The sequence below is a fragment of the Carassius gibelio genome, chromosome B18 (genome assembly GCF_023724105.1).
Source record: "Carassius gibelio isolate Cgi1373 ecotype wild population from Czech Republic chromosome B18, carGib1.2-hapl.c, whole genome shotgun sequence".
In the NCBI taxonomy this organism is placed as follows: domain Eukaryota; kingdom Metazoa; phylum Chordata; class Actinopteri; order Cypriniformes; family Cyprinidae; genus Carassius; species Carassius gibelio.
In genome coordinates this window covers 10687990-10714863 of record NC_068413.1, presented here as the reverse complement: position 1 = coordinate 10714863, position 26874 = coordinate 10687990, and the positions used below count along the sequence as shown (strand labels likewise).

The 26874-nt window shown below is 38.6% G+C and overlaps 1 protein-coding gene across 4 annotated transcripts in view; it reads right to left on the bottom strand.

Annotated features, from left to right (window-relative positions):
• The window catches only part of LOC127977038 (breast cancer anti-estrogen resistance protein 1), an 82482-nt gene that overhangs the window by 8594 nt on the left and 47014 nt on the right, over positions 1–26874 (bottom strand). For all 4 annotated transcript variants that reach the window (XM_052581689.1, XM_052581690.1, XM_052581692.1 and 1 more), the window contains 2 exons: positions 16670–17368; positions 1421–1564 (listed from right to left, as the gene is read on the bottom strand). In XM_052581689.1, coding sequence (XP_052437649.1) covers positions 1421–1564; positions 16670–17368 — 843 coding nt within the window. The remainder of the gene's footprint in view (positions 1–1420; positions 1565–16669; positions 17369–26874) is intronic.

Sequence of the window (26874 nt, the reverse complement as noted above, 5' to 3'; positions counted from 1 at the left end):
ATGCTTTAATATATAACATCCTCCATCACTAAACATTCTAAAATCGGCCTAAAAAATGAAAAACTGTATTCACTGTATTTAGTTTTCCGTGTTTGGGCCATTACTTACAGTTATTTGCTTGATTCAATAAATGAGATTAGTGAATTAGGTGATTCTAAGAATAGTGAAGGTTTGTTTTATGTCATTTGTGTTTGTACACTTGTACTGGAATAATGTTGTGTTTTGTGCACAAAAAACTGACAAATTGATATTGATGCCTCGATTCATCTGTCCTGTTTAGTCCGCCCCTCTGTCATTTACAGCATGTGCTTGGGTCTCTGTTTCTCTCGTTCTCTCTGTATGGCTGTGCTGCAGGCTGTGTGTGTGTTGGAATTGCGAGGTCTGGGTATTTGTGGCCTTTGCCGTGAGCCAGGCTTTGTCTGTCTCTCTCTGCTCTAGTGTGCGTGTGTTTGCGTGCTGCAGTGTGCTGCACTGAAGGACTGATCTCGCTGACAGCACATTCCCTCTCATATACACACAATGCACACACGTGTGCACACACAGCAGTCTCGGGATATTCTGCTTCACACACACACACAATGCTGACCTTCTTTTTGAAATGCCTCCAGACACTGAAATATCTACTTCCACTGCAAGTAATGCATGACCTCATCTAAAAATAGGCATGCAATCATCGCGCCAACAGGAATATAAGGATGCAGGAATAAAGAGACGAAGAAAGGAAGAAAAGGATCGTGAAAATGAATGAAAGATGGAGAAAAGTAAGACAGAGGATGAAAGCAAGAACAAATTAAAGTGAAAGAGAAAAAGAAAGTGTGCAAAAAAGAAAAACAAAAAAAGTGAAGTTAAAATCAAGGAAAGAACAAAAACAAAGCAAAGGAAAGCAAAATAGGGAAAAGTGAGAAATCAAAAGCAAGATAAAGCAAAAGAAAGAAAAAGGAAAAACAAGCAAAAGAAAAAAGCGTTTACATAGAGTAAAATTAAAGAAATTAAGAAGGTAAGAGTGAGTGAAAGAAAAAAGTGAGAATGAGAAAGTGCGAGCAAAAATTTGAGAGAAAGAAAGAAAGAAAGAAAGAAAGAAAGAAAGAAAGAAAGAAAGAGATAAAGAAAAAATAAAGAATTTCCATTCTCATTTGGTTGTATTAATAATCAATGTGGAGGTTTTTCACCAGAGTCTCAGAGTGTGTAATGATCATCTATTACGAACACACACACACAGACACACACACACACTGCAGACATCTGAGATACACTTAATGACTATTATCAGTTTTTTATCAGTTACTGGCTCATCCACAAATTACTACATATCAAATAACCTACAATGTAACGATCTTCACTTGGACATTAAAGTGCATATGAAACTCAACACAGTGAGATAATCATTGCACACATGCATCTGTTCAGATGAAGCATTTACCTGTTGATTGTACTGGGTGCGGGTGGGCGGCACGTCATAGATATCCTGGGTGGGTGGGAGGTGTCTGGGGACGTCGTACTCATCCTGTTCATTTTTCCCCGTGTCATATACATACACTTGACCAACCCGCGTGGGAACAACCACCTGAGAGAGAAAGAGAAAAACAACTGCATGAGAGTGTGAATGAATAGCCATTCATAACAGGTTAACACACACACACTACTACAACAAATCTGGGGTCTCAAAGGTCACTGTGGGAACAGGGGCCATCCTTTTGTCCGTCTGTTTACCTTCTGTCTTAGGATTTGAGGACTGTGTCGACTGTGTGAGCCTGGGAAATGAAAACAAGCTACGACCCCATATTTGGACAACGCCTGAGACATAATAGCAATCACAACACACACTCAGATGAGCTGTTCAGCAAGTGGAACTCCTTCACAAGGACTGTGACATAACACACACTCACAGAATACTGTGTGAAATTTGGGATGCAAGACATATTGGTAAGCTACCATATCATATACTTATTTGTCATTTCCTCTATTTTTACATTTACATCAGTGAAATTTCTGCAATATTTCATTAAAAAATGTCCATTATCTATTATCAGTAGTGTTGCTCACACAGAAATCACTTTCAAACTAAGCAGCTCTCTGCTGGTCAACATTAACATTGACCAACTTGAACCATGTGCGAAAGCCGCGTTCTTTCATCCTCACTTAAAACTGTGTAGATTTTGACTGAAATGACTTGATGATTTTGACCATTGAAATTCATTCAACGCACCTTAATAGTTGACAGCTGACAGTCCAAAACAGTTCTAAACAAATATATCAGTGAATTTTGATGTGAGAGGACAACAAGTGCTGGATTTTTTTAATTGGATGAAGCCTTATTATAGATTATGGACTCGTATTGTGGCTAGAAACAATATTTTAAAGTTACAATGCCTTATTGATGGATTTTTCTTTAATAAACATGCAGTTTTCACTTCACAAGACATGAATTGATGGATTGGAGTCGTGAGGATTATTGTGATGTTTTTCTTAGCTATTTGGACTCTAGATTCTGAAGGCACCCATTCACTGCAGAGGATCCATTGTCAAGCAAGTGATGTAATGCTAAATTTCAATAAATCGATTCTGATGAAGAAACAAACTCATCTACTTCTCAGATAGCCTGAGGTTGACTACATTTTCAGTAAATATAAATTTTTGGATAAACTATTCCTTTAAAAAGCGTAATGATCTAATTTAGTGTTTTGTTTTTCAGTTATTAAGACAAAATAGTAAAGATTTCAATATGGCGCATCTCTACATTTTATAAAAAAAGGGATAGGTCTGGCTCTAAGTGAATTTAATATGGTCAAAGGATTTTGTTCAGCATGAAGCAGAGCAAAATCACCGTAACACATTGCCTCAAGAGGTTTAGTGCTTTAGTATGTTAGTAATGCACTCTGCCCCTCTGTGAAGTATTCACTCCTCAATATTAAACATGTATGGACGGGCAGCATTGGTTTGTGTGCACTGCTGAGGTGTGTTCTCTAATGATCTAAGTGGAGTGAGCTTTATGTAGTTTCATGATTCCCCGCAGGCCAGTTAAACATGATTGCTGGCCTTCACTCATAACACGAGTTAATGAGATTACTTGCACTTTCATTCTTGCTCTCTTTCTCCCTTTATCAGTTCACACCAGCCAGTCTGGTAGGCACTTCCTGCATACCAAACAACAAATACACACATGCATCACACAGACACAGGTTTGCAGAAGTCACTCATTAATCCCTGTACAGGGGTAAATCTTATGTGGCCAGATCATAAAGCAAATATTTAGGAACACAAAGTTTGTTTTTTATGGTTTGTTTTTATATATCCCCCTCAAATTATGATTGTTGTAATGGGGAAAACAATCACATTCTCATTAATGTAATGTGGAGATTTAAAAAAAAAGAAAATATTCAATTGGTGTCTAGATCTTAAATGAAATTAAAAATATTTACTGTATTAAAAATGAGAATAAAATGATTAATTAAATGTAAACATAAAAAATAATCAGTGTTTTCTTTATGTAATGAATATACAAAGAAAAAATGTACTTAATTTACATAAAAATGCAAAACTAAAATCTATGGTCCTACAAATGGGTTCATTTTTCTGAAAAATATAATTTCTAGATATGCAAGGGTCTTCACTTATTGTCAGGGAGGGCAAAACAGTGCTGATTAACCGCACAGACTCAATGAAGCTTTTCTTTGTGAGGCGTTCATGCTTTGTTAGATTAAATCTAGTGATTAAATCTAGTGACTATGGTAACCAGGCACGAGCGACGACAACACGAGCACAAAAGAAAGCCCAAGTGCACACATGTAAAATGCATTCAAAAGAACTGTACTGTCTACCTGACACTACAGGGTTGCTTGTCACGTATAGAAAGTGCAACATAAATAAAAGAAAGAAGACAGTAGGCTAATGAAAATCTCAGAGATTCTTTTATTAATATTTACTCTTCCACTCACACAGCCTGTCACTTTAGATCTGACAGCCCTGCTAACCATCCAATTAAACCGTTCTCATTAAAGAAAGCTGGCAATCTGTCACTGTTAATTCTCATCTTTCTCACTCTCTCTTTCTCTCGCTCTTCACCTGTCTCACCCCTCTGCCTGATTCTTGCCCTTTTATTTCCAAATGGCAGATGATAAATTCCTCGGGATTTTTTGTTGGTGAGGTAAAAGCATGTTATTGCTGTGATTTATTGGAGAAACCCTGTGACCCGTTGACCACCCCGCCTCTACCTCCAGAACATCCACACACTCACGACCTCCCTCTCTCTCTCTAACACTGCTGCGGTAAATGGCCACATTCTCCACGGTGCTGTACACACTTTCACACACATTAAGACTGAACTGCAGGTGTTTCATCTGACACATCCACACGTACACAACCTCCGGTGTCATCACACTCTGCAATTTCACTTAGCTTCACTCACAAAAAGGTGAATTTATGAATGTATATATGTGTGTATCCATCTAGACATTGATTTATCTAGTTTAGTCAGTATCTGCCTAACCATACATCCATTTAGGGGTGTATACTGCAAAAAAAACTGAATAATCAAAGTAAAACACTGTATGATCTGTCTATGTAGTAGGCAAAATCTACACCAATACACCATTCCAACCATGCAAAAATATTCCACACACTAAGAGCTATGATGTAGAGCATCCATAGAATAACTTTCTGTTTTTGCTTACAGGTCAGAGACTATATATACAATCAACACTGTCCACAATGTGGTTTTTTAGCACTGCACACCCGTCGTTTTATTTCACTGCCCTCTCAGACCTGTGTTTAGCCTTAAGTAATAGTCACTCCATCCCACTGAGAGCCTCTGAAGAGCTGGCTGTAATGAACATCGATCAATAATGTGAATTATCAATGAGCACTACTCTGAAGAGCGGAGATGGCACATATGGTGGTCTGCCATCTTCTAGCCCTCATCAATATAGCTGAAAGGGTCTGGTCATACAGAGTGGGTGTGTCCAGGCCTCCAGCTGTCACAACAATCTATGGGGGGTGGGGTGAAGTGCCTGTAATGATGATGTCACAAAGAGGCAAACACTCCCTGGTGTGGACGGAAACAATATGGGAGTGGTGACCGTCTGACTGCGTTGCCCTGTGCAATGACAGCTGGCCAAGAGTCACAATCACAGCAGCTACACGGCCATTAGGTTCAGCCCTGAAGAGAGGGACAGATTGCAAAGGCTGCTTTACAAAACCCCCCGTACCCCCTGCTGCATCGACGAGCTGTGACCTCCTTACCCCAGTTGACACAATGACACATGCCACCACTCTAAAGAGTGCAGCCAAGGTCTGCTGAAGACATTCCAGCCAGGCCTGGCTCCTTGGACCATGGATCATGGATTTTAATCGCCGCCTGCATCCGAACATCTGAAGCTGAGAATTCTTGGAGAGGGCTATTCTCGTATTATTGTATTATGAACGCATGCTTGAAATAAAACACTACCTTTTATCCGCGACAAAAAAAGATATCCTAATGTTTATTCTGTATCTTTCTCAAAGCTCTTTGTGTTTCTTCTGTGCTCAAGTGTACATTATTCCTTTCTTTTTCTTAAAACATTATGCTGAAATTTTCAAAGCTTTCTAAATGTAATATTTTTCATTTACTTCTTTTTCTTTCAGACTTCCATATCTTGGAGGTCAAAAGTCACAGCGCATTTCCTCAACTCACGGCAACAAGAATAATGATTTTAATTTAATATCGCCAAACAGAAAATGCAAAATGGCTGTAAATGGAATAATCTGATAAACACAATTCCAGCCCGTCTCACATTCCACGCAAGCCATTCATTTCAGTTTCTACTCTTCAAAAGAGTTCTCTATCCTTTTCTAAAACACACTCACGGATTCAAGGTTGCAATAGTTTAGTAGCGTTAGATTTAGCAAATTTGACCCTAGGCTTGGCGCTGATTCAATGCAGTGCCATGAATAACTGCATCCAGAAGCCTGGAACATAATGAGGGGTCAAAGTCCAAACACTGAAGGGCTTCCACATACCTTTACATAGACTCTTACTCTATATAAGTGGCCTGAATTTCCCCTGTAGCCCCCTACCACCGTTCTTGCCTTGGCCATCTGTGAAGCAAGCTGTCCTCTTCACCGTGTGCGAAGAAGGGGGTGCAAGTCAGGGTTCTGTGTGTGTTGGCAAGATGTACTTTTAGGTTTAACCCTCATTTTCCACTAGGAAGGTACCAGTTGACGCAGAAATCTGACGTTTATAATTTTATAAAAGCACTTACTGAACATTGAATTCTACTGTTAAAATGTTTTTAATTAATAAAATCTGTTAAAAAAATTAATTTTACAATTTGTTCAGGGTTTATGCAATATAACTACGGACTATTTTCTATCAATTTGTTCAATCTAAAAACTACACATATTGTTTAAATCTTATGGCTATACTATTGCAACTGATTGAAAATAACTGAAATTGGGCGTTTCAACATTTATAGATAAGCACTGTTCACTTCCAATGACAGTTCCTCAGTGTGGCCCGGATTTTTGCTGTTTTTAAAGAAAGAAGGGACAAGTGCAATTTACTGAAGGACGTTTGTTATAATGCCTTTAACTAGAGGTGCCTTCATGGTTGACAGTGGTCCACACATGCCCTAGTGAAAGATGTCCATCACTGGGATGAGGCGTCTCTAGGCTACAGCTGTGGGCTTGTAAGCATGGGCTGTGGAGAGCTCAGCTGGGCTCTGTGACTTGGTGTGATGTGGGTGCCAGTGGCGCATCATCTGGACCACTGACACACACATACATGCTATCCCACAGAGAACTGCCTCCCTTGGGCAGTGTACTGGATAATTCTTTGCCTGAGTTGGGTTTGAAAGTCCACTTTTGAGTTTTATGTAAACTTAAGTGAGTTAAAGCTAGACTTTGGTTGCTTTTAAGATTTTTTGTGGAGAGTTTAATGTGGGGAATCTCTCAAAGTAGTGAACTTCACTTCAGTGCAGTGTTTCCTGCAGTGATATTCAGTGGCAGCACTGCACACTGCTAAATCTACAGTTCCATGACAAAAAAAAAAAAAACAATATTCTGAGTTAAATATGAAAAAAAACATGAAAATATGTTGCAAAAATGATACTGTTTAGTGGAAATACTTTGCGCAACTTATACATCAAATTGGACCAGTTAAAACTCAAAACTTAAAAGGGGTGAACCAGATCAGCAGCTTTATCCCTGAAACATAAACAGCCATTACAGCAAAACGCGAGAAACCAATATGAAACAGAAAGCAGGGTAGTGGTATGGCTTTATAACCTATATACCCATCCTCATCCTCTGCTGTGGAATTAATATGTGGCTAATTAGCTCACACTTGTGAATCTGAGCTTTGCTTGGGGCCAGTGCCATGTGGCATGTGGCACATGTGAGGGTGTGTGATGGGACGGCTGGTGGGACGGGAGGCCTAAAGGGTCTCCTGGAGACAGTGAGCCCCCGGTTTCTAATCCACACAGATCTCCAGTAACAGCCCCCCAAAGCCCTCTGACACATGCCACACATTGCTGCTGGGCGTGAAACGTCCTTTTAAGATATGTTTTAACCATCATTTATCCGTGCTACTTGCTAAGACACTACAAAACAATCCCTTACATTTAAACCACCTAGCAACTATGCAAAACACCTCTTTTCCATTCATTTTTCACAAATAATTTACCTGGGGTATGCATGAGTGGCATTTATTCAAACCAGCTCAGCATATTGTGTTACTATCTTTCTGTTCTTGCATTTCCTTTCTCGGTTTCATATCGCTGCTCTTCATTTTCTTTTCTCTCATTTCTTTCCAATGCTGGTTGCAAAAGCGCATTTAACTGAGACAGCATATGTGCAGTCCTCCGTACACTCACATACACACACACACAAACACACACACACTTCCTCTCCTCCTACTCTCCTGGCAACACAACACTCAGGTCTGTCCACAGCACCTATTAATAAGACTGAGATGAGTGTGTCTCCTTGGAGACCACACCGTCCCTGTGGCCAGTGATCAAAGGTTGGTCCCTTCCCGAGACCACTGTGTGTGTTTGAGGAAGTGAAATACGCTGAAAAGAGATATCATTCAAAATATTTAGAAAGTGTATTTAAAGGGACCGTTCAGCCGAATAAATCTCTCTTCATTTACTAACCCTCATGCCGTATTAAATCTGTATGACTTTATTTCTTCTCTGGACCACGAAAGATGTTGTTGTTGGACTCAGTGTTACTGTTAACTATATATTATAGATTTGTTAATTAAAATAAAGGTGAAATAAATCAAATATAAACATTAGATGCAAAACAAATTAAAAAAATCAGAATGTTGATGAAATGTATATGGTGAATATGTTGAAGTACTAAAATTACAGAAACTTAACTGAAATAAAAATAATTTACGACTAAAACTGACAAAGCATACAACAAAATGACTGAAATCTACAATACTGAAAAATACAAATATTTAAATCTAATTAAATAGAATAATGAATGCTATAATAGTATGTAAATAATACTAAAATAGCACTGTTTGGACCTCACCGACTTTCTGTATGGACAAAAAAATATATGTTTGTGTTTGACATGAGTGTGAGTATAAATGACACAAGTTAAACAAACTTGACAACACATATTAGATTTTTACATAAGGCAACATTTGGTCCTCATTATAACTACAACTAGCTGTAATTTCCTGTATCCTCTGACCTTCAGGGAAAGATGTAAAACATCACGGAAATGGTTTAAGCGGTGACCACTGAGTTTAGCCCGTGGTGCTGGAGTTAGCTTTAAACAAGCCAATTAAAATCTGACACCGTGCCTCCTTTAAACCTACTCCTCCCTACATATATGAACTTAAAGAGAATGATGAACAACACATACAGAGCAAAAGTTGTGTGTATTCTTCAGCCGAAGACATGCAGCGTGTGAAGACGCAGTAAATGAGTTTTGCGGCTCCATTAGGCCCCCTGTTCTTTTCTCTGATCTGTGTTTTTTCAGTCCTTTCAACTCCCTGCAGTACAAAGTGAACCCAGTGGCCTCCTGTGATATTCCAGCCCTTTGATGAAGGCCACTGGAGCACAAATAAAGGCTCGCAGTGGTCTGCTGTTTATGCTGAGGGGCCCGTGTCTACCCTCCTCTCCCTCGATCTGCTGCTGGCTATGTGGGGACGTTAATGACAGGACACAGCGCATGAGAAGCGAAAACCTCCTCCTGCGGCTCCACCCGCCATCGCCGCTCATGCTGCTAATTCTGTCCCACTGATCTCGCCGTTTCCCTCTGCTCCCTTCAGCTGTCAATCTCCTATCCCCTCGCTTGGCACACGCTGTCAGAGCAGAAAATGAGACCACAGCAGGTAATGGAGGAGATCCAGCTAGGAAGATTCGCATTTTGTCTTTCTTTAGACAGACACACGCTGTCTTTTTCATTCTCTATTGTACACGACCTGTGGCTATGCGGCTGTGTTAACTGACGAAGTGCTGTGCTCAAGGTTACAGGGAGCAGAGACCCCCTCACTGGTCCTGAATGACCTAGCGAAGATCTCCCGAGGCCTGAAGGTGAACGCCAAATGGACGCATGATGTGTCCTCGAAGACAGTCACTTTAAAGCTGTAGCTTCTGAAGCTTAAAGCCAGTCACAAAGCAGTTCAACTATAGTCCAGCTACTCGTTTAAAAAAAAATAGCTAGCTAAACTACAAGCTACTAACAAAAAGCAATTAAATAACTTACAGTTATAGTAATCACCAGATGATACGTCATATGCAGTTACCCAATCACAGCTGGAATGACACTATTACAATTGAACAGGTATACTTACACTAAATACAACTAATAAAACTACAAATACAGTAATTTATTGAAGCATTTAACAATATATTTCATGACACACAAAATTAAATTCATATAAATATAAAAATATTTTAATGCACATATATACTGTAAATACACAGAATGCATTAAAAACCCCACATAACATGCAGAAGAAAAACATTAACCTGTTAAATGTCACCCCGTCCCGTATACGGGACACCTACGTTGACTATACTATATTACAATCAAATTTAATCTAATCTTGACAAACTATATATCGTTGGAAAGGTCTAAGACTCCCAAATATATATTATACCAATATTTTTTTGTTAAAAATTATGTAGCAAAAGTAATAGATCAATTTATGACAAGAGTGCACCCTCAGAAATCTACATTACAAAAGGAGTTTTGACCTTTGTTTAAAAAAAAGACTTCCTCGTTGCCTTTTTCTCTATCACATTTTAGAAATCATCAGAAGTTATATATCACTTGAAAACATAAAATCTCAAAATTCATCCTTCAAAACCCATTTTAAAATCAGATATTGCATTACCATGTAAATGGCTCATCAAAATCATGTTACAATGATGTCATGAAATATAAAGTCATGAAATATAAAAATTTAGGTTTGTATCATGCATATTCAAGTCTATCTTCAAAAACGTGAGTGACAGTTATCAGGGTAATTAGCTACGTGAATTATTAGTTTATGGCCATGATTTATTCATTAGTTTCCTTGTTCTAGTTGTCACATTGTACTAATTTGTTCCCTTGTTTTAGTGCCCATGGTTTAGCTAAAATTAGGGAACAAATGAACTCATTTGTTTTCTTATTTTAATTAACTATGTTTTAATTAATTGTGAACTAAGAACTAACTAAAACAAGAGAACAAACACTGGTACTCAAATTAGTAAATCATTTTTGATCTAGACCATTAACATAAATAAATAAACCAATTCACTACAATAAAGCAGACTTTTTAGATTGTGCATGCAACACAGTGTGAAATAAAACGGATTTTTGTTGGGCCACACAAAAAATAGCTGGTGGCCAGAAAGCATCTTAGATCAGTTTAAGCTGGTTTTACAAAGTGGAAGTAAAACCCCTCTAAATCCAGCCCAGCCAGACTGGAAGACCAGCAAACCAGCTTAGGCTAGCAACACTGCCATGCTACTGAAAAATATAAGACTGTTTTTAGTTTGTTACTCCCCAGCATTTGTCACGAGGATGCAATGAGATTTCGACTGAAGCTCAGGGAATTATAAATAAAGCACATCGGTGCACCAGATGCACAACGTGTTAAGAGCTGCCCAGTCATCGTACTTCCTGCGTCTCCTCCAGCTGTAAGAGAAACATGGCATCAGCACTTGTTTTCTCCTTTAGTCCCTCTCTTCCACCGAAGCCACTTCACAGGAAACCTGCAGCCGCTGCACTGAGCCCAGACACGCTGGTTGTAATGGATGCTGTGTTGTCTTCAGTCACACTCGCAGCATCACATTACTATGTACAGGAGACTGCTGGTGGATATGTGCTGATTCAGGGTGAGCGTGTGCAGTCTGAGGAGAGAGTAATGAGGCTACGTGGAGGCGCAGTGCCCCGGAGCACCCAATGCTTCACTCATGTGCTGTGATGTGAGGCCAATATCAAAGTCCCTCTTTAAAAGCCTAAAATGCACTGCAGTGAGGCCCAGAGATACAAACTTAAAATAACACATAGGCCCCTGAGGGGAACTGAGACTATTTAAACAGCCATTAAGAGCTCTCTATTCAGTATTCCGAGGTACTCACAGAGCAGAAAAAAATCAAAAGGAGGAACAGAAAGAGATAGATTGCGCCTTTGGCAGGGATGTCCAGTTTATGAATGAATCATCTGCCTCTCTCTATCAATTAATTTGAAGCATTCACTTGAATTTAAGAATCATAAACAATGAAACATTTCACACAATCTATGTAACATCATGATGCCATTCGAGTATGCGGTGTTCTTAAAGGCCATTCCCACAGAAGTGTTTTTGCATTGAAAAACGTGAGACGCAAGCAGTGTAATGGGAAAAAAGAAAATGGTAGGAACTGGTGGTTTGAAAATGGTAAAACTCAACTGTTTAAACTCTAGGGGAGTTGGAAAATGAGCCTATGTTCCAAAAAAGTGGAGTGTTCATTGAATATTAGAATGCGCTGTTTTGCATGTGCACATAAATCCATTTTCCATTATGAGTCTTTGAGCAACTTTTCAACTGATTCCCTAAAATGAACCAAAAAACATAATGCGTGAAGGCTGTACAAAGGCAGGGAGGAGTATCTCTGGTCTCTTCAGGAATGTGAGGTGGGAGAGGGTTGCAGTAGATTAGACGTGCCAGCCAGTGAGGGAAATTCCCACAAGATGCACACAAGCACCCACCGCCATTCCCTCTGCACTAAAATACTTCTGAAAAATACTGACAATAAAGACATAAGATGAAAACTGAACTTCAAATTTAGTTGCTAAACTATCAGTTGGTCGACTGATGGAAGCCTGTGAAAAGTAGTATTTTATTTCTCTTTTTTTTTAAACTACTTTAATCTGTTCGGTGCCATATAAATAATTTGAAAATACATATTAAGACTATTATTTGTAAAAACTTTGTGGGTACACAAGAGCAAAAGATTTTATTTAGCTAGCTTGATTTAATTACCTTAGGTTTGGTGATGAATCGCTCTAATCTTATTCTTTGCTAATTTGTCTAGAAGACAGAATTCCATGGCTCACTTTTGTCTGGAATGACCAGGAATAACATTCCTTTTTAATAGTGCCCTTCAATGCTGTAAAAATGATGCTTGGAATTCACTGACAACATTGCTTACACATTGATAACATTATTATAGCAGATATAAAACTGGTGTGTTTCTCCATACTGTTGTAGCTCTCTGGATGTCTAGGTGGAGTATGAATCTACGATCCCTCTAGTCTTCTTTTATTCTGTCTCCTCACAATGTTCTCCTCTCCCTCTCTCCTCTAAACTCTACCTGCCTGGTCCTGTAGATAAGCCAAGCCGGCACGTCCTCCCTCAACCTCCTCTTCCCCGCCTGATCAGGTGAGCAGCCTCAACTAAGTCTCCAAAGATTACACATTTACTTTCAGAACAGGCAGTGCGGCAAACCAACCACAGAATCTCAATCTAGCCTTTGCCAGCTCCCCGTCCCTGTTTCCCAGTGCACCTTTTCTTAATAAACCCAGCTATCTGTCCAGCATACTGAATGGCTATAGCAAAGGCCATTAAAGAGATAAGCCAAGACTCTTTCTCCACCTCTGCTGCCCCTCTTCACTGTCCATTCCACTGCATCCATAACAGAGCTAAACACCTCGCCAACAAACCCTCTTTGTGACACGCTCACATGGTCCTAAACCGGACGAACAAGCTTATTCAAATCTTTCTTCATCCGTCAGCTCTATTTACTCTAATGGTCAATGTGCAACTTGAGTTGATAGTGTAAGCTCACTTTGGTTAATGTGTAAGCAGGACAGCGGGTGAGTCTTAGCAGCGGTGAGTCACAAACATGTACAAACCTTATTCTTAAAACTGAAGGTCACATCCGGTATTATTACGTAAGAAAACATCTTCACTGAGTTCAGCTTCTTCGCAAATGAAATTGAGGGAGAAAATAAACCGACTGAGCAAATGGTTATAAAAGCTTGATCCCAATATGATAACTGGGACTGCATTTCTACATAGTAATTAAAACGTTGTTTCTCGGAATTATGGCTATTTATCTTAAACCACAATATGATTTTATCTCTTATTTTAATCTTTAATCTGACCGAAATCATAATTATTTTATTTCTTTACTCTGAGGCAGAAAATGACTTCCACATATAAGAGTTCATGATGATTCATTCAGACAGTATTGGAGGAGCGTGCTGGGGCTTTGTGGGTCGCGTGCTAACACACCCTGCCTGCGCATGTCTTTGATGTGACACACAGCTCAGTTGTTCCAGCTGCTTTATCACAATCTCTCAGTCCTAGCCCTGACCCTATCCACAATCATCATAGAGCTCCTATTACTGCTGCCACAGTATCGCTTGGGTGAGTGCCGCAGTTAAGCAAATAAAAATCTTATTTAAATCAGAATTCATAGCCAAACTCCCACTAAAGGACTACACTACCCATGATCCCAAAGAGATAGATATTGAATCAGTAAAATATTTTATTTGTATCTTGTAATATTTACTATATACACTACCATTGAAAAGTTTGGGTTAGGTAGGATCTTTCAATGTTTTTGATGAATTTGTAATGCACGCCATAGCAGCATTAATTAATAAAAACTTCAATGAAGCAGAAATATTCTGAAATATTATTAAAATATTTATATTATTTAAAAATATAATCAAGGACATGTAGCCAAATGTTTTATATTGTTTAATTGTGTGATTGATTGATTGATTTCGTCAATTTATTCCAACTGGAGTATTTCTGCTCTGAAATACATTCCTTTATTAAGCAGGACAAGATTATAAAGGTGTTTTGCTCTTCTATATATGTGTGTGTCTATGTGTGCGCATGTGTGTGTATCCATCCCTTCTCTCAACAGGAACTCTTATCACATAATGAAAAACTGTCAGTGGTAGGACTGTGGGCACAAGGACAAGTGATCATAATAGAGGACATTATAGGAGAAAACACATCAAAATCTCCACTCATAAAGCAAATGAAAGGAAAACCTGAAAACATGCATTGCTTGTAAGGATTTTTTCCTTATTAAGCTGCTCTAGCGAGAGGTATTCATAGATGGAGAACTGCAGTAAGAGAATGTATCTGTAATCTGGAAGCAGATGTGATATTGCATTACCTTTGGCTTTAACGCAGCTGCAAATCCTCAAGAACATAAGCACTGCACTCCTCACTGATCTCTGATCTGGATTTGACAACTGATCCACACCATTTCTGTTCCTTTACTGCAGTACTCAATGTGTTAGGAAGTTTTTGGGTCACTGCCATCAGTATCGATCCTTCAGCCATTGGTTTTGCAGCACAGACTCTATCAAAATCCAAATGACTGTCAACTACTCATATGACACGAGGGGCAATAAATAGCTGGTAGACTCTCAAAGACTTTGTACAAAAGTGAATATGGTAAAGAAAAAAATGTTTGATTGAAAAAACCAAGGCTGAGGACAGACAGAAATATGATCCTCAAATCAACGCTGAGCTAAAGCTTAAACCGCTTACAAAATGTGAAGAATCAGAAATGTTGAGGTATTTCAGTTTGATTAATTTCAGTCTCGCCTTTGAATGGCCCCGACTCCAAGGTCAGAATGGTTTTCATTTTCTTTTCTTTTTTTCAAATTAATTAAACTTACTGGCTAACATCTGAGAAGTAAAAAAAAACATGGCAACCATTTTACAATGGAAAAATTTATGTTGTTTTTTGGACAAACCATGGTTATACCTTGGTATTCTTTGAGTTTGACATTCTTGAAAACACAATGGTACATTACTCCATGATTTTTCAAGACTGCTCTAGTCATTTGTGATAAAATCACTCTGTAGATAACACACCCACAAAGAGCAATTTCAAGCCTAATAGCATAACTAGAAACATTTATATTGACTCTCCCTATGGCACTTTTTAAAATGTAAAAAAAATTGATTGTATTTATTTATCAATTATTTATTAAATGTGACATTTTTATGAATTATTATAACTATTATATCAATCAACTCACAAGCCCTCTGCAGTTTCCTCACAAACCCAAGTTTGTGTATTTTACTAAAGGTTTCCAGGCCTGGAAATTATACATTTAAATTTCAACGATTTTCCAGAACCATGGGAACCCTGTATAACACAATACCTTTACTGTACAAAGGTGCTGCCACAGTACTTTTTTCGCAGTGGAAACTTTCCACACAATGAGAGTGTTACTGTAAAAGTGGTTGAAACTGCATGACCACATTCATTTGTTTGTTATATAATTATCAAGTAAGTGATGATGTGGTCACGCTAACATGATAGCTTCTCATTCGCATGCTATAGTTTAAATATCTATGTAACCATGTCACGGTGACCAGAACCAGGGACACTGAGTCATGTCTCATCTTTATGGGTGGAGGTAGAGCACAGTTGACAGGTGGCTGACAGTGAGCAGGCCTGCAGCTGAACCTCTCCTCACTTCATCCTTCCATCTTTGCACTTCATTTCCCCCGCCGCTGCGGCAGTCGTGGCATATGGCTCAGTGCCCTAAGAGTGTCCTGCAACGCTCTCTCAAGGGACCATCACTGCCCACAGCTTCAACCTGTAGTTAGATCTCGAAAAAAACCTGCTTACTCATTCTGTTGTGCCCACGGTCACCGGCATTATCAAATTCTGCATTATTTATGACTGTCTATCACACCCTCCTCTCCTCCATCACACACCCTCCTTTCCTCTGCCTATATTTCTATCGTCTTCCTGTATGTTTTCCTAGATATCACTCATCCTTGTATATGACCATGGCCAACTTTAAATGCTTTTCCTGATTTACTTGCCAAATATGACATATTTTAGATTTAAATAGCAGTGAAGAAAGGTAATATATTTTGATTAAAATAAAATGCACAAATTAATTGTTAATTATAGGACACTGAGTATGTTTTAAGAAGTTGAATGCGAGTGTAGTATCCAAGTATATGGGGTGAAATAATGTTACCACAAATAATAATAATAAATAAATAAAATAGGACATATATTTCAATCAAGTTAATAGCATTGGTTTTGAAGCTGATTTAAAAAATAATTCTATATAAATAAAATAAAATCATGTAAAATAATTAAATAAATGAAATACTTCTTTCAGGTTTTGCGGTTTGTAAAGAAAGTACATGTCTGAAAATGTGTTACACATATGTGTATATAAGACAGTCTTTCCCTACCTTCCCCATGGGTTTGGGAGAGTCCCAGCTCTTCTCTATTGATGGGGGAATCTGGTAAACTTCTTGTGTCTGGTTCACAGAGGGTGGCACCTGGTACACATCTTGCCCTGGACACAGGCCTCCTGCAGTGGATGGCACCTGGTAGATGTCCTGGCCTGGAACACTAATAGAGGGGGGCACCTGGTAGACATCCTGTGGGGTGGGAGGGTACAGTGCATGGCTTTGCTTTTGTGCCACAGCGGGAGCTTTGGGTTGGGGCAGTGGAGGTTGGGGGCCGGTGGGCACCTGGTAGACGCTGGAGGGAGCAGGCAGGCCGTGGCTGGGGGGAAGCATGTAGACGCCATCTGGGTTGGTTGAGTTGGCGGAGCTGGAGGAGAAGGCAGGGTGCATGGCCGTGTACTGGGATGCAGGGGGAGGCTTGCTGTAGGCACTCTGAGGCAGGTTGAGATGGCTCTGGGTTGGGCTTGGTTGGCTCGATTGCTGCTGTAACTGCTGCTGTTGCTGTTTATCATACATGCCCACGAGGATCTTCAGCCGGTTGCCAGGAACGATGCCTTGACGTCCATGTAGCGAACAGAGCCACCAGCCTTCCAACCCCTGCGTGTCCCGCTCCAGGACGGTCATGATGTCACCTTTGCGAAAGGACAACTCGTCTGGTGACTCCGCCACATTGTCGTACAGGGCCTTCGCCAACACATTCTACAAGAAAATGAGAGAGGAGAGATTGAGTTTGGTTCACTCATATTACACCAGGATCGTCTCTTATGTTCACCAAGGCTGCATTTATTTGATCAAATAATACAGTAAAAACATCTTTGTTACAGTTTAAAATAGCTTAAAAATTTTATTTATTTCTATGATGCAAATCTATATTTTCAGCAGCCATTTCTCCAGTCTTCAGTGTCACACAATCCTTCAGAAATCATTCTATTATGCTGATTTGGAGACCAAGAAACTCAAAATAACAGCAATTGAAATATAAATCTTTTGTAACATTATACATGTCTTAACTCTCTTTTTTAATCAGCCTAATGCTTGCTTAATAAAATTAAAAATAGTCTTACCGACTCCAAATTTTGAATGGTAGTGCATATATAACAAATTGTCAAATTCAAGACCACTTGTGATCAGATCACCCAAGATTTTAAAAGCAGGTGTTAAGAAGGGTCTGTGACCCCCATTGCTTTTTACATTTTGTCTATTTGCTCTAAACCGCTTCCCAACACATTTACACACCATGGACTCCATCTGTCCTCTCGTTCACAATGCCACCCACAAGTGCGGCTGGTCTTTGACACTTAAACAAATATTTGCACTTCGGCCTCCTGGACCAGTACAACCCCTTTTCTCTGGCACAAAAGCCCTGGCACAGTGCCAATAGACACGTGTATCACCGCTCTACATGCCACTTTAATAAAGCCACAGTCAACCATCAGTACTCCATCACTGTCCTCTCAACAAAATCGCAGCATTTGATTGGCTGATTGTGATGCCGCAGGAAACCCTCTACAACTCTCAAAGGGGAAAAAAAGAGAAGAACAGAGTAGTTTAGCTTCAATCAAGACAAAACATCCCACCATTGAGTAATCAGTGGAGGGTCTTTGTGCAGGAGAACAGTACAGAACGGCTAATTTCCAACATAGAGAGCTCCATGTCCCCCTCAAACCCCCGTCTCCTGCCCTCCTACTGTGAGTTCACTGTGGTTTGTGAGAGTTTTGAGCTCAAGCTCTCAGGTTATTGATGCAGCACAGCAGATAGCCAGCAGGTGTTTGATTACTAACAGACCTCCCCTGTCAGGACACACGCTGCCTTCAAGTCATGTAGGAATGATCGTATTTACGAGATGAGCTCTGCATGAACACCATCACAAAGTTGTCATTACCAGTGGGAAACTCTTTTCGGACTGGAGGCATCAATTCATGTATCATTGGTATTTATTACACAGTTTGCATTGTGACTTTTGACTGTGCATCTAAGTTTGTATCCATTACTGCAAGAAACTACAGCAGCAATAAAGTTTGCTAGGAAAAAAAAATGACTCAATTAGCTGGATTACGAGACGTCAGACTTGTGTGATAAAATGTATTCCATAATTCTCTGTGGTGGCACGAGAATGATAAAATACAAAGATGAAGAATCAGGTACATAACTCTTTGTCATCATCTTCTTGTACAATAGTGCCTAAAAGATTCATATTGTTATACTGTTGTATAAATTTTTTAAAAAAGAAATAAGACAACATTTTCTTTGACAAAAATCACTTAATAATTATGACTTTTATTTATGTTCATTTCGAAAATATGCATTAAAATATGTTAAAAGTGACAATAAAGATGCTTCAAAAGTTACAAAAGATTTCTATTTAATGCTAGAATCCTAGGAGAAAAAAATCACAGACAAATTAAGTATTTTCAACACTGACAAAAGATTTAAAATTATTGTGTCTCACTCAAATCAGCATATTAGAATGATTTCTGAAGGATCAAGTGACACTGAAGAATTCAGCTTTTCCATCACAGGAATAAGCATTAATATAGAAAACAGTTACTCTAAAATGTAATAATATTTCACAATATTACCCTTTTACTTTATTTTTCATCAAATAAATGCAGCCTTTGTGAGACGTCTTTTAAAAACTTCACAAACCCACATTTTTGTTTGTTACTATACTTCACTGATGATGTAAAAGTGTATTTTTACATTTATCTGACGCTTTTATCCAAAGCCACTTACAATTGCTATATATATATATATATATATATATATTTCAGAGTTCGCACGCCTCTGGAGCAGCTAGGGGTTAAGTGTCTCGCTCAGGGACACATTGGTGTCTCACTGCGGATTCAAACCTGGGTCTCTCACACCAAAGGCTTGTGACTTATCCACTGCGCCAACACCACCCCCAATACCAATGTATTCACACATTTTGCCACTGGTACATCAGAAAATCTGATATCACATACTCAAAGAAAATAGTATTTTTCAAGCACCTCTGTCCTTCTGTTCTTAACATAAAATCTGGGATAGTAGGTGATGTGAAATGAGTTGCAGCCACAGCCTGCAGCTACATCTTCCTTCAGGATCCCTGTGGTATAATGCTAATTATGCACCTCTGTACACAGAAGCTCCTCAGTGCCCACAATATCTGGAATTGTGCCATACAAACTGCACTCAGTACAACATTTTTTGGCCTTATTTGCATCGTATAGTGCTAAACCAACCCAGACAGCACGCTATCAGCGGGCACAATTCATTCTGCATGAATCTCTCCCTGTGTTTTAAAGGTCTATGTGGAGAGCGGCAGTGCTCTGTTGAATGGTGTCTCTGTGCTCGGAGCTGGAGGAGAGAGAGGAGAGGCTGACGGAGGGCATATCTGACAGATGAATGCCCTGCTTATGCTGCCCAGATGAGGGACAGTCCCTGTAGTGTCTCCCATAAAACAGGAGGAGACCGAGGCTGGGCACAATAGCGTCCAAGAGGCTTTACTGCCTGCGAGCAGCTGGTTGAGATGTCACCATGAAGTGCTGGCACACACATACACTCATAGAGCACTGATGCACGTATATAGACCGAGGAATGTGTTAATATACACGCACAAATGCATACATGCATACCTTCACAGCCATTCAATCCATTCAAACTCACTCACACAATGGCAAAATAATGAGAAGCACTCAGAACAGCTGAGAGAGCTCATTAACTCCATGGGCTATTTCCATAGAGACAGTTTAGTCCATTCTTTGGGAGTGTTTGCAAAGGAATGGGACTTTTTGCCAAAGGCCGAGTGCAAAGAGAAACAGTAGAATTTCTTCGTCAACAAACAGTGATTTTGTTACTGCCAATACATCCACAGCACGCTGCTGTTAGCATATAATAAATACTGCTGCTGCACATATAACATATATGAAATCACTCCACAGCAAACATAAATCAGCCTGTAGCAGATCTATACAGGTGGAGCTGGGGAAGGTGGAGGGTTTCTGAATCGCGCTGCAACTACTACATCAAGCACTAACCAAATATTTGAATGTTAAGCAGTGAGCTCATTGGCTGCTGATACAAAAAAAACAATCAGGTATATATATATATATATATATATATATATATATATATATATCCCTAATTCTGACTATGTACTGACAAACATACCGATAGACTTACGTCCTTCTTGATCAGGCTGGCAATAATGAATACATAATTAGGTGATTGACATTGTTGTTGCAGCAATTGTATAAAAACCCTCAGAAAGGAATTTTCAGTGACTTGATGTCTTTGTCTTTATTCTGCAGTCTTATCTCACTTGCCTTCTCTGCCTTTGAAAAGCAGAAAAGAAGTGCTGTGTGCATTCTGGGCTATTCTACTCTTTTTTTCATGAGAATATTTTCCTGCCAAGCAAAAAGGCTCTGGAGGACTGATGACATCACGAGCTGTTGAACTTTGCCTCCATTATAGAAAGTATGCCAAGCTTCTCTGTCTGTCTCTCTCTTTCTCCCACTTCTCCACAATTCAGTCTCTGTCGAACAGGACACAGGACGTTTAGGGAGTGATTCACAGGGGTTTACATGTAAGGGCGAGTCGGTGATTCAGTGACAGTGAATGTTTTCTAATTTGTTGGGAATGTACACAGGAGAACACATGCAGACACATCAGCATTAAGACAACAGCAGGAGGATAAATGAAGGAAAATAACAGAGATGGGAATATTTGCCTATTAATCAATGGATCTATTAGCATCTTCATAGCCCAGGATAAATCACACCTTGCATCTCCGACAATTATAAAGTAAAACAGTAAAGCACTGTGCATTAAACAATGACACAAAATGAGTTGGTTCCTCAAGGGTGTTTTCTGGTGTACATCTGCATTTATCAAGCAGTAATGGGAAGCTGCTTTGAAAATACTTGGAGCTATTCATCACTAAAAGCAGTTACAGTCAAACTAAACTTTTAAAATAGTAGCTAGCCTTAGCAATATTTCCCACTGAATGCCATTTTTGCAACAAAAGAGTCCAGACTTCATGAGTCTTTTTGACTGTTTCATATAAAAAACCATCTCAGTACATGTGAAGTTGGTTATATGTTATACATTTTTTTTGTCTCTACACTAGCTTTTAATTTAATCATGGTGACAGATTTGTAATTATCTGTCACCATGAAATACGACTGATAAGACTAGAAACACCGTAGCTAATTTATATAACCAAAACACTGTAACAAACAATAGCATTGAACAATTTTCCCACATAAAATGCTAAATAAAATGACTCATATGTAGTGATTTATTAATGAAACAATTCTCTAAAATTGTAATTATTGTTAATATTACAGTTTAAAAACAAGAGACATTTAAGGACAAAGCTATTTTTCGACTATAAATCTGTAAATTGTGTAAATATGTAAATACAAAATAGCATTAAAGACAATATGACACTTTAACAACAATGCTACTGTTTGGAAAAAGCATCTTGCTACTGGAAAAGCTTCTTTGTTACTGTCATGCTACTGTAAGTCTGTTACTGGCCAACCCATTGCATTGTTTGAGAAATAGTAAAGAGGCTTGTATAAGATGAGGGGATGACGAGAGTTTCGCTTCATTTCTCCCTGGCAGTGATCACCATGGAAATGTTCAGGTCAAACACTTTCCCTGTGGCTCAAGCAGACAGAGACTGATGCTTAACTTTATTATCTCTAGAGAAAGACAGCGAGAACAGATAAAAGAGATGGAGGAAAAGAACGGAGAAGAAAGGAAACTCATCATCCAAAGGACGAAACGTTCTTCCATTTGCATTTAAAAGGGTCATGAGCCCGGGAGCGTTTAGCAGGCCACGTGTTAAAGGGTTTAAATTGTTTCCAAATATGTAAAATTCTGTCATCATTTACTCACCCATATGACTTTAAAAACTGATTTTTTTAAGAATATACCAGTCACTTGTTTCAAATAATGAAAGTGAATGAGGACTGGGGCTGTCAAATTACTAATCGGTTTTATTAGAGTTTTTCCATACTTTTTTTAAACAACGACACTAAGAATGATTTGAGAGCGAGTAAATGCCTCTTCACACCAAGAAAGAAAACTATGAAGACAACTATAATGATAATTATATTAGCGTTCTGTCAAGCTGTTAAAAGTTGGAAGGATTCTGACTGGCTTTCAATGTTTTCAGCATTCATAAGGTGGAAAATTCATTCTGAAAATGACTCCAATAATATCTTTCTTCTGTTGTCGTCATTACATTTGTGATGTGGACTTCCCTATCCCTATTCTCACACAATTAGAACAATTATTAAAACTTTATAGCTATAGTAATCAGGTATTGTCCTTGATGTGAACAGGCCTTAAATAATACCACAACTCTAATTTTCAGGTGAATTATCTCGTTAATAATGGGGATAAAAGTGGCAGAGATGTTGAGAATGAAAGGGAATTCCACAGGATGGAGGGAAGAGGAAAGAGGGATGTGAACCTGTGAGAGAGGGAAGGAAGGAAGGGGCCGAGTGCTTCATTCAGACAGAGCCACTGAACAGGAGATAATGTGGCAGCTGCTGGAGCGCGCTCTGTACAGACAGGTCAATGAGTGTGTGTGTGTGTGTGTGTGTTTGTATTGTTATGGAGGGGTGAGGCTGAACAGCTTTTGTCTGGTGCCTCTACACGACCCCGTGGGACAAACACTAGTAAAGTTAACAAGGTGGGGGCAGGTAGTGTTTTTTGTGTCTTTATTGTGCGTATGTGTAAGCTCATTAGCTTTAAGGGCATGGAGACCGTATACAAACTCCTCTAAACCACAAGTCATCTCTTGAACACAGTTCCTGGAAATGCCCAATATAGTGATATCAGTTGTTGTCACAGTGTTGTTATTGGTAACTAAAAACATTACAAATTATTTTGGTAATTAAAGAAAGCTGGCATAAAATAGATAAAAAAAAAAAAAAAGAGAAATGTCACCGAAGATAATGAATACATTTCTGTTTAAGTACTAACATTATTAAAACTGAAATAAAAATAAATAAAAATTATTTTTAAAAGACACAACTGAAAAATAACTAACTAAACTTTAAATAAAAAAAATGAAAACTCAAAATATAAAGATAAACGCTAATTCAAAATGTATTATAATAGTAAATAATACATTTCAGCTGATATTAGAGTTTATTTCATTTATTGCATGGGTTGATATTTGATATTTTATTTTGCATGCTGACATTAACTTTAAATTCAATTTTTATAAAAATTATTATTTTCGTTTAATAACACTGCTAAATGTAATCTTCAGCAAATCTCAGAATATCTATTTTATCATACTGTACATCTTAAAGTTATGTTTGATTTTACTCTGAATTTAAAATGGCTGATGTTAGGTTTTTTTATTTATACAAAACTGTTTAGAATTTTTATATTAGACATTATAGGTTACAATATGACAACAGGACATCAAATATCATATGTGACCCTGGACCACAAAACCAGTCATAAGTCGCACTGGTATATTTGTAGCAATAACCGACAATACACTGTATGGATCAAAATTATCGATTTTTCTTTTATGCCAAAAATCATTAGGATATTAAGTAAAGATCATGTTCCATGAAGATATTTTGTAGATTTCCTACCATAAATATATAAAAACTTAATTTTGATTAGTAAATTGCTAAGAACTTCATTTGGACAACTTTAAAGGCGATTTTCTCAATATTTTGATTGTTTTGCAACCTCGGATTCCAGATTTTGAAATAATTTCATATTGGGCAAATATTGCCATTTCTAATGAACCATACAATTGAAAGCTTAATCAATTAGTTTTCAGATGATGTATAAAACTCAATTTAAAAAACTTTACCCTTACGACTGGTTTTGTGGTTCGTGTCACATATAATCTACACATAAAAAAACAGGGACCAGAATGTTAATATCAGTGCAGCGTGATCCCAAACGAAAGAGAAGCTGTGCACCTGAGCACTGATTGTTTAGCTGAAACTCTGAAAATCTCTCGCGAGTGAATGATCGTCATCGAGGTACAGTTCGAACAGGCTGTAATTTTGTCCCTCATGGCCTGGTTTTCATTCACACCACATTAAAGATAGAGTCTCATCTGTCTCAGGTCTATTCTCATTGCACATCCACCTCCTGAGTTCTGGGAGAAAATGTTCCCTACCTCATCAAAAGTTTTTATTGGTTTAAAGACAGATGGGCGCTGCAGACAAAACAAGGCCATCTCTGTTTTGTCATTCACATAAGACACCTGAGCCTGACCAAACAAGAACAAAAGCTAGACATTTTATCTGAGCTGTGCTGCCAGAACATATAAGAGGTTTCTAAATTCTCCCGTCTATATATGAGGCTCGAGTCTTATTCTGCGGTCAGGCTGTTATTCTGAGGGGCTTACTGTTTGCATAAGTAGCAGGTTGGATGGAGTAATTATAAGGCGGGTGGAGTTTAGGATGGTAGACACAATTTCAGACATACACACAAGGAGCAGACGCTGTATCAGACAGCAGCGATATTCATCAGAGCTGAGACTCAGAGATGTGACTCAGACAGCCAGACGTGTGTTTGGACGTTTGCCGCTATCAGCTGTGTCAGTCATGTATGACACACACACACACACACACATGGAAAAGAAGGTCACAAAGAAATAGATTTTTTTGGCATGAATTTCTCCATCCGGAAACTTTAAAACAGTAATTAGAGTAAATGATTACAGAACTATCCCTTTAAGATCATAATAACCAGTGTCTATTTCTCCTGAGAGAACTTCAGTGTATATGAACCGGATGAATATCTCCTTTAAGGGATTAAAGCACGCTGGAAATATACAATGTAAGTGGGGCACAAACCTGCTCTATTTACAGGAAGGGACCTGAAAACCTCGACAGAAAGGAAGACAATAGCAGAAGGTTGATGGCAGAGACAAACAGTGGGCCGATGGCCTGCTCTATTTTCACTATATAGGTGAGTTTACAACAGACAAGACCAGACTTGAGCAGCAACAACAGGCCTGCGGAGGAGAAGAGCAAAGGCTGGGAGGAACATCACTGATTGTTAGTACGAGTGTGTGTACAAGCCTAAGCAAAACACGGACAATAACATATGATACAGTCACAGTTTACAACATCAATACAGAGAAATATGATTTATATACAGGTATACTGTTAGAGATTAACAATGAAGCATTTTGGAACACTTTTTTATTTTATTTTATTTAATGTCATTACAAAAAATACAGTAAGAACAATAATATTATGAAAAAAGTATTACTATTTAAAACAACTTTTCCATTTTAATATATTTTAAAATGTCATTTACTCTGCGAAGGCGGTATTTTCAGCAGCCATTATACTATACGTCAGATGATATTTCAGAAATCATTCTAATATGCTGATTATGCTCGAGAAACACTCATTATTAGTACTGAAAACAGTTTACGACAGTTTGCTGCTTAATATATTTGTGGGAAAACCATCATATTTTTTTTAACAAGTTCTCTTCGAATTAGAAATCTTTTGTAATATAGTATTTTGATTTGTAAAGATACTATTTGGTCTTTACTGTCATGTTTGATCTTACTGACCCCGAACTTTTGAACAGTAGAGTTCCTAGTATACATACATAGAAATCTATGGTATGTCATATTTAGAAATGTCCATGTGAGTTTGTAGCATTCTTAGTGCAAGTTTAGGCCCATCCTTTCATTCCTAACACATTCCACAGCTTCAATTTCACACAGATATTTGCCCACATTCCATACCTTCAGCCCACCTCACATCCCACCGGACACACACTTACACTTCCATAATGCATATCTTTTTTATTTCCTGTCCTCAGTACAGTCAGCACTAACACATGCATGCAGACGACACTGTTGATTGGTGCTTCCCCTACTGCAGACACACACTGTGATTCACAGCCAGACAAAAATCACACAATCCAAATCCCACAAACACAACGGCATTCCTATGTGCACTTCACATCACTCATCCATCATCCATTTTACTCCTGTTCACTGAAAAACACACAAAGACACCTTTGCCCCTCCTTTCCTGGAAGGGTGAAGCTGTAACACCCTCTTCAAAAAGAAAAAAAACAGCTCTGATTCTTGTAGCTACAGGCTACGACTAAGTGTTGGTTTACTGCCAATGTTTTTCCACGGCAACACAATGCTGATGTGCGATCTTTACGGTGTGATTTACAGTGCTCGGCCGTCAAATAGA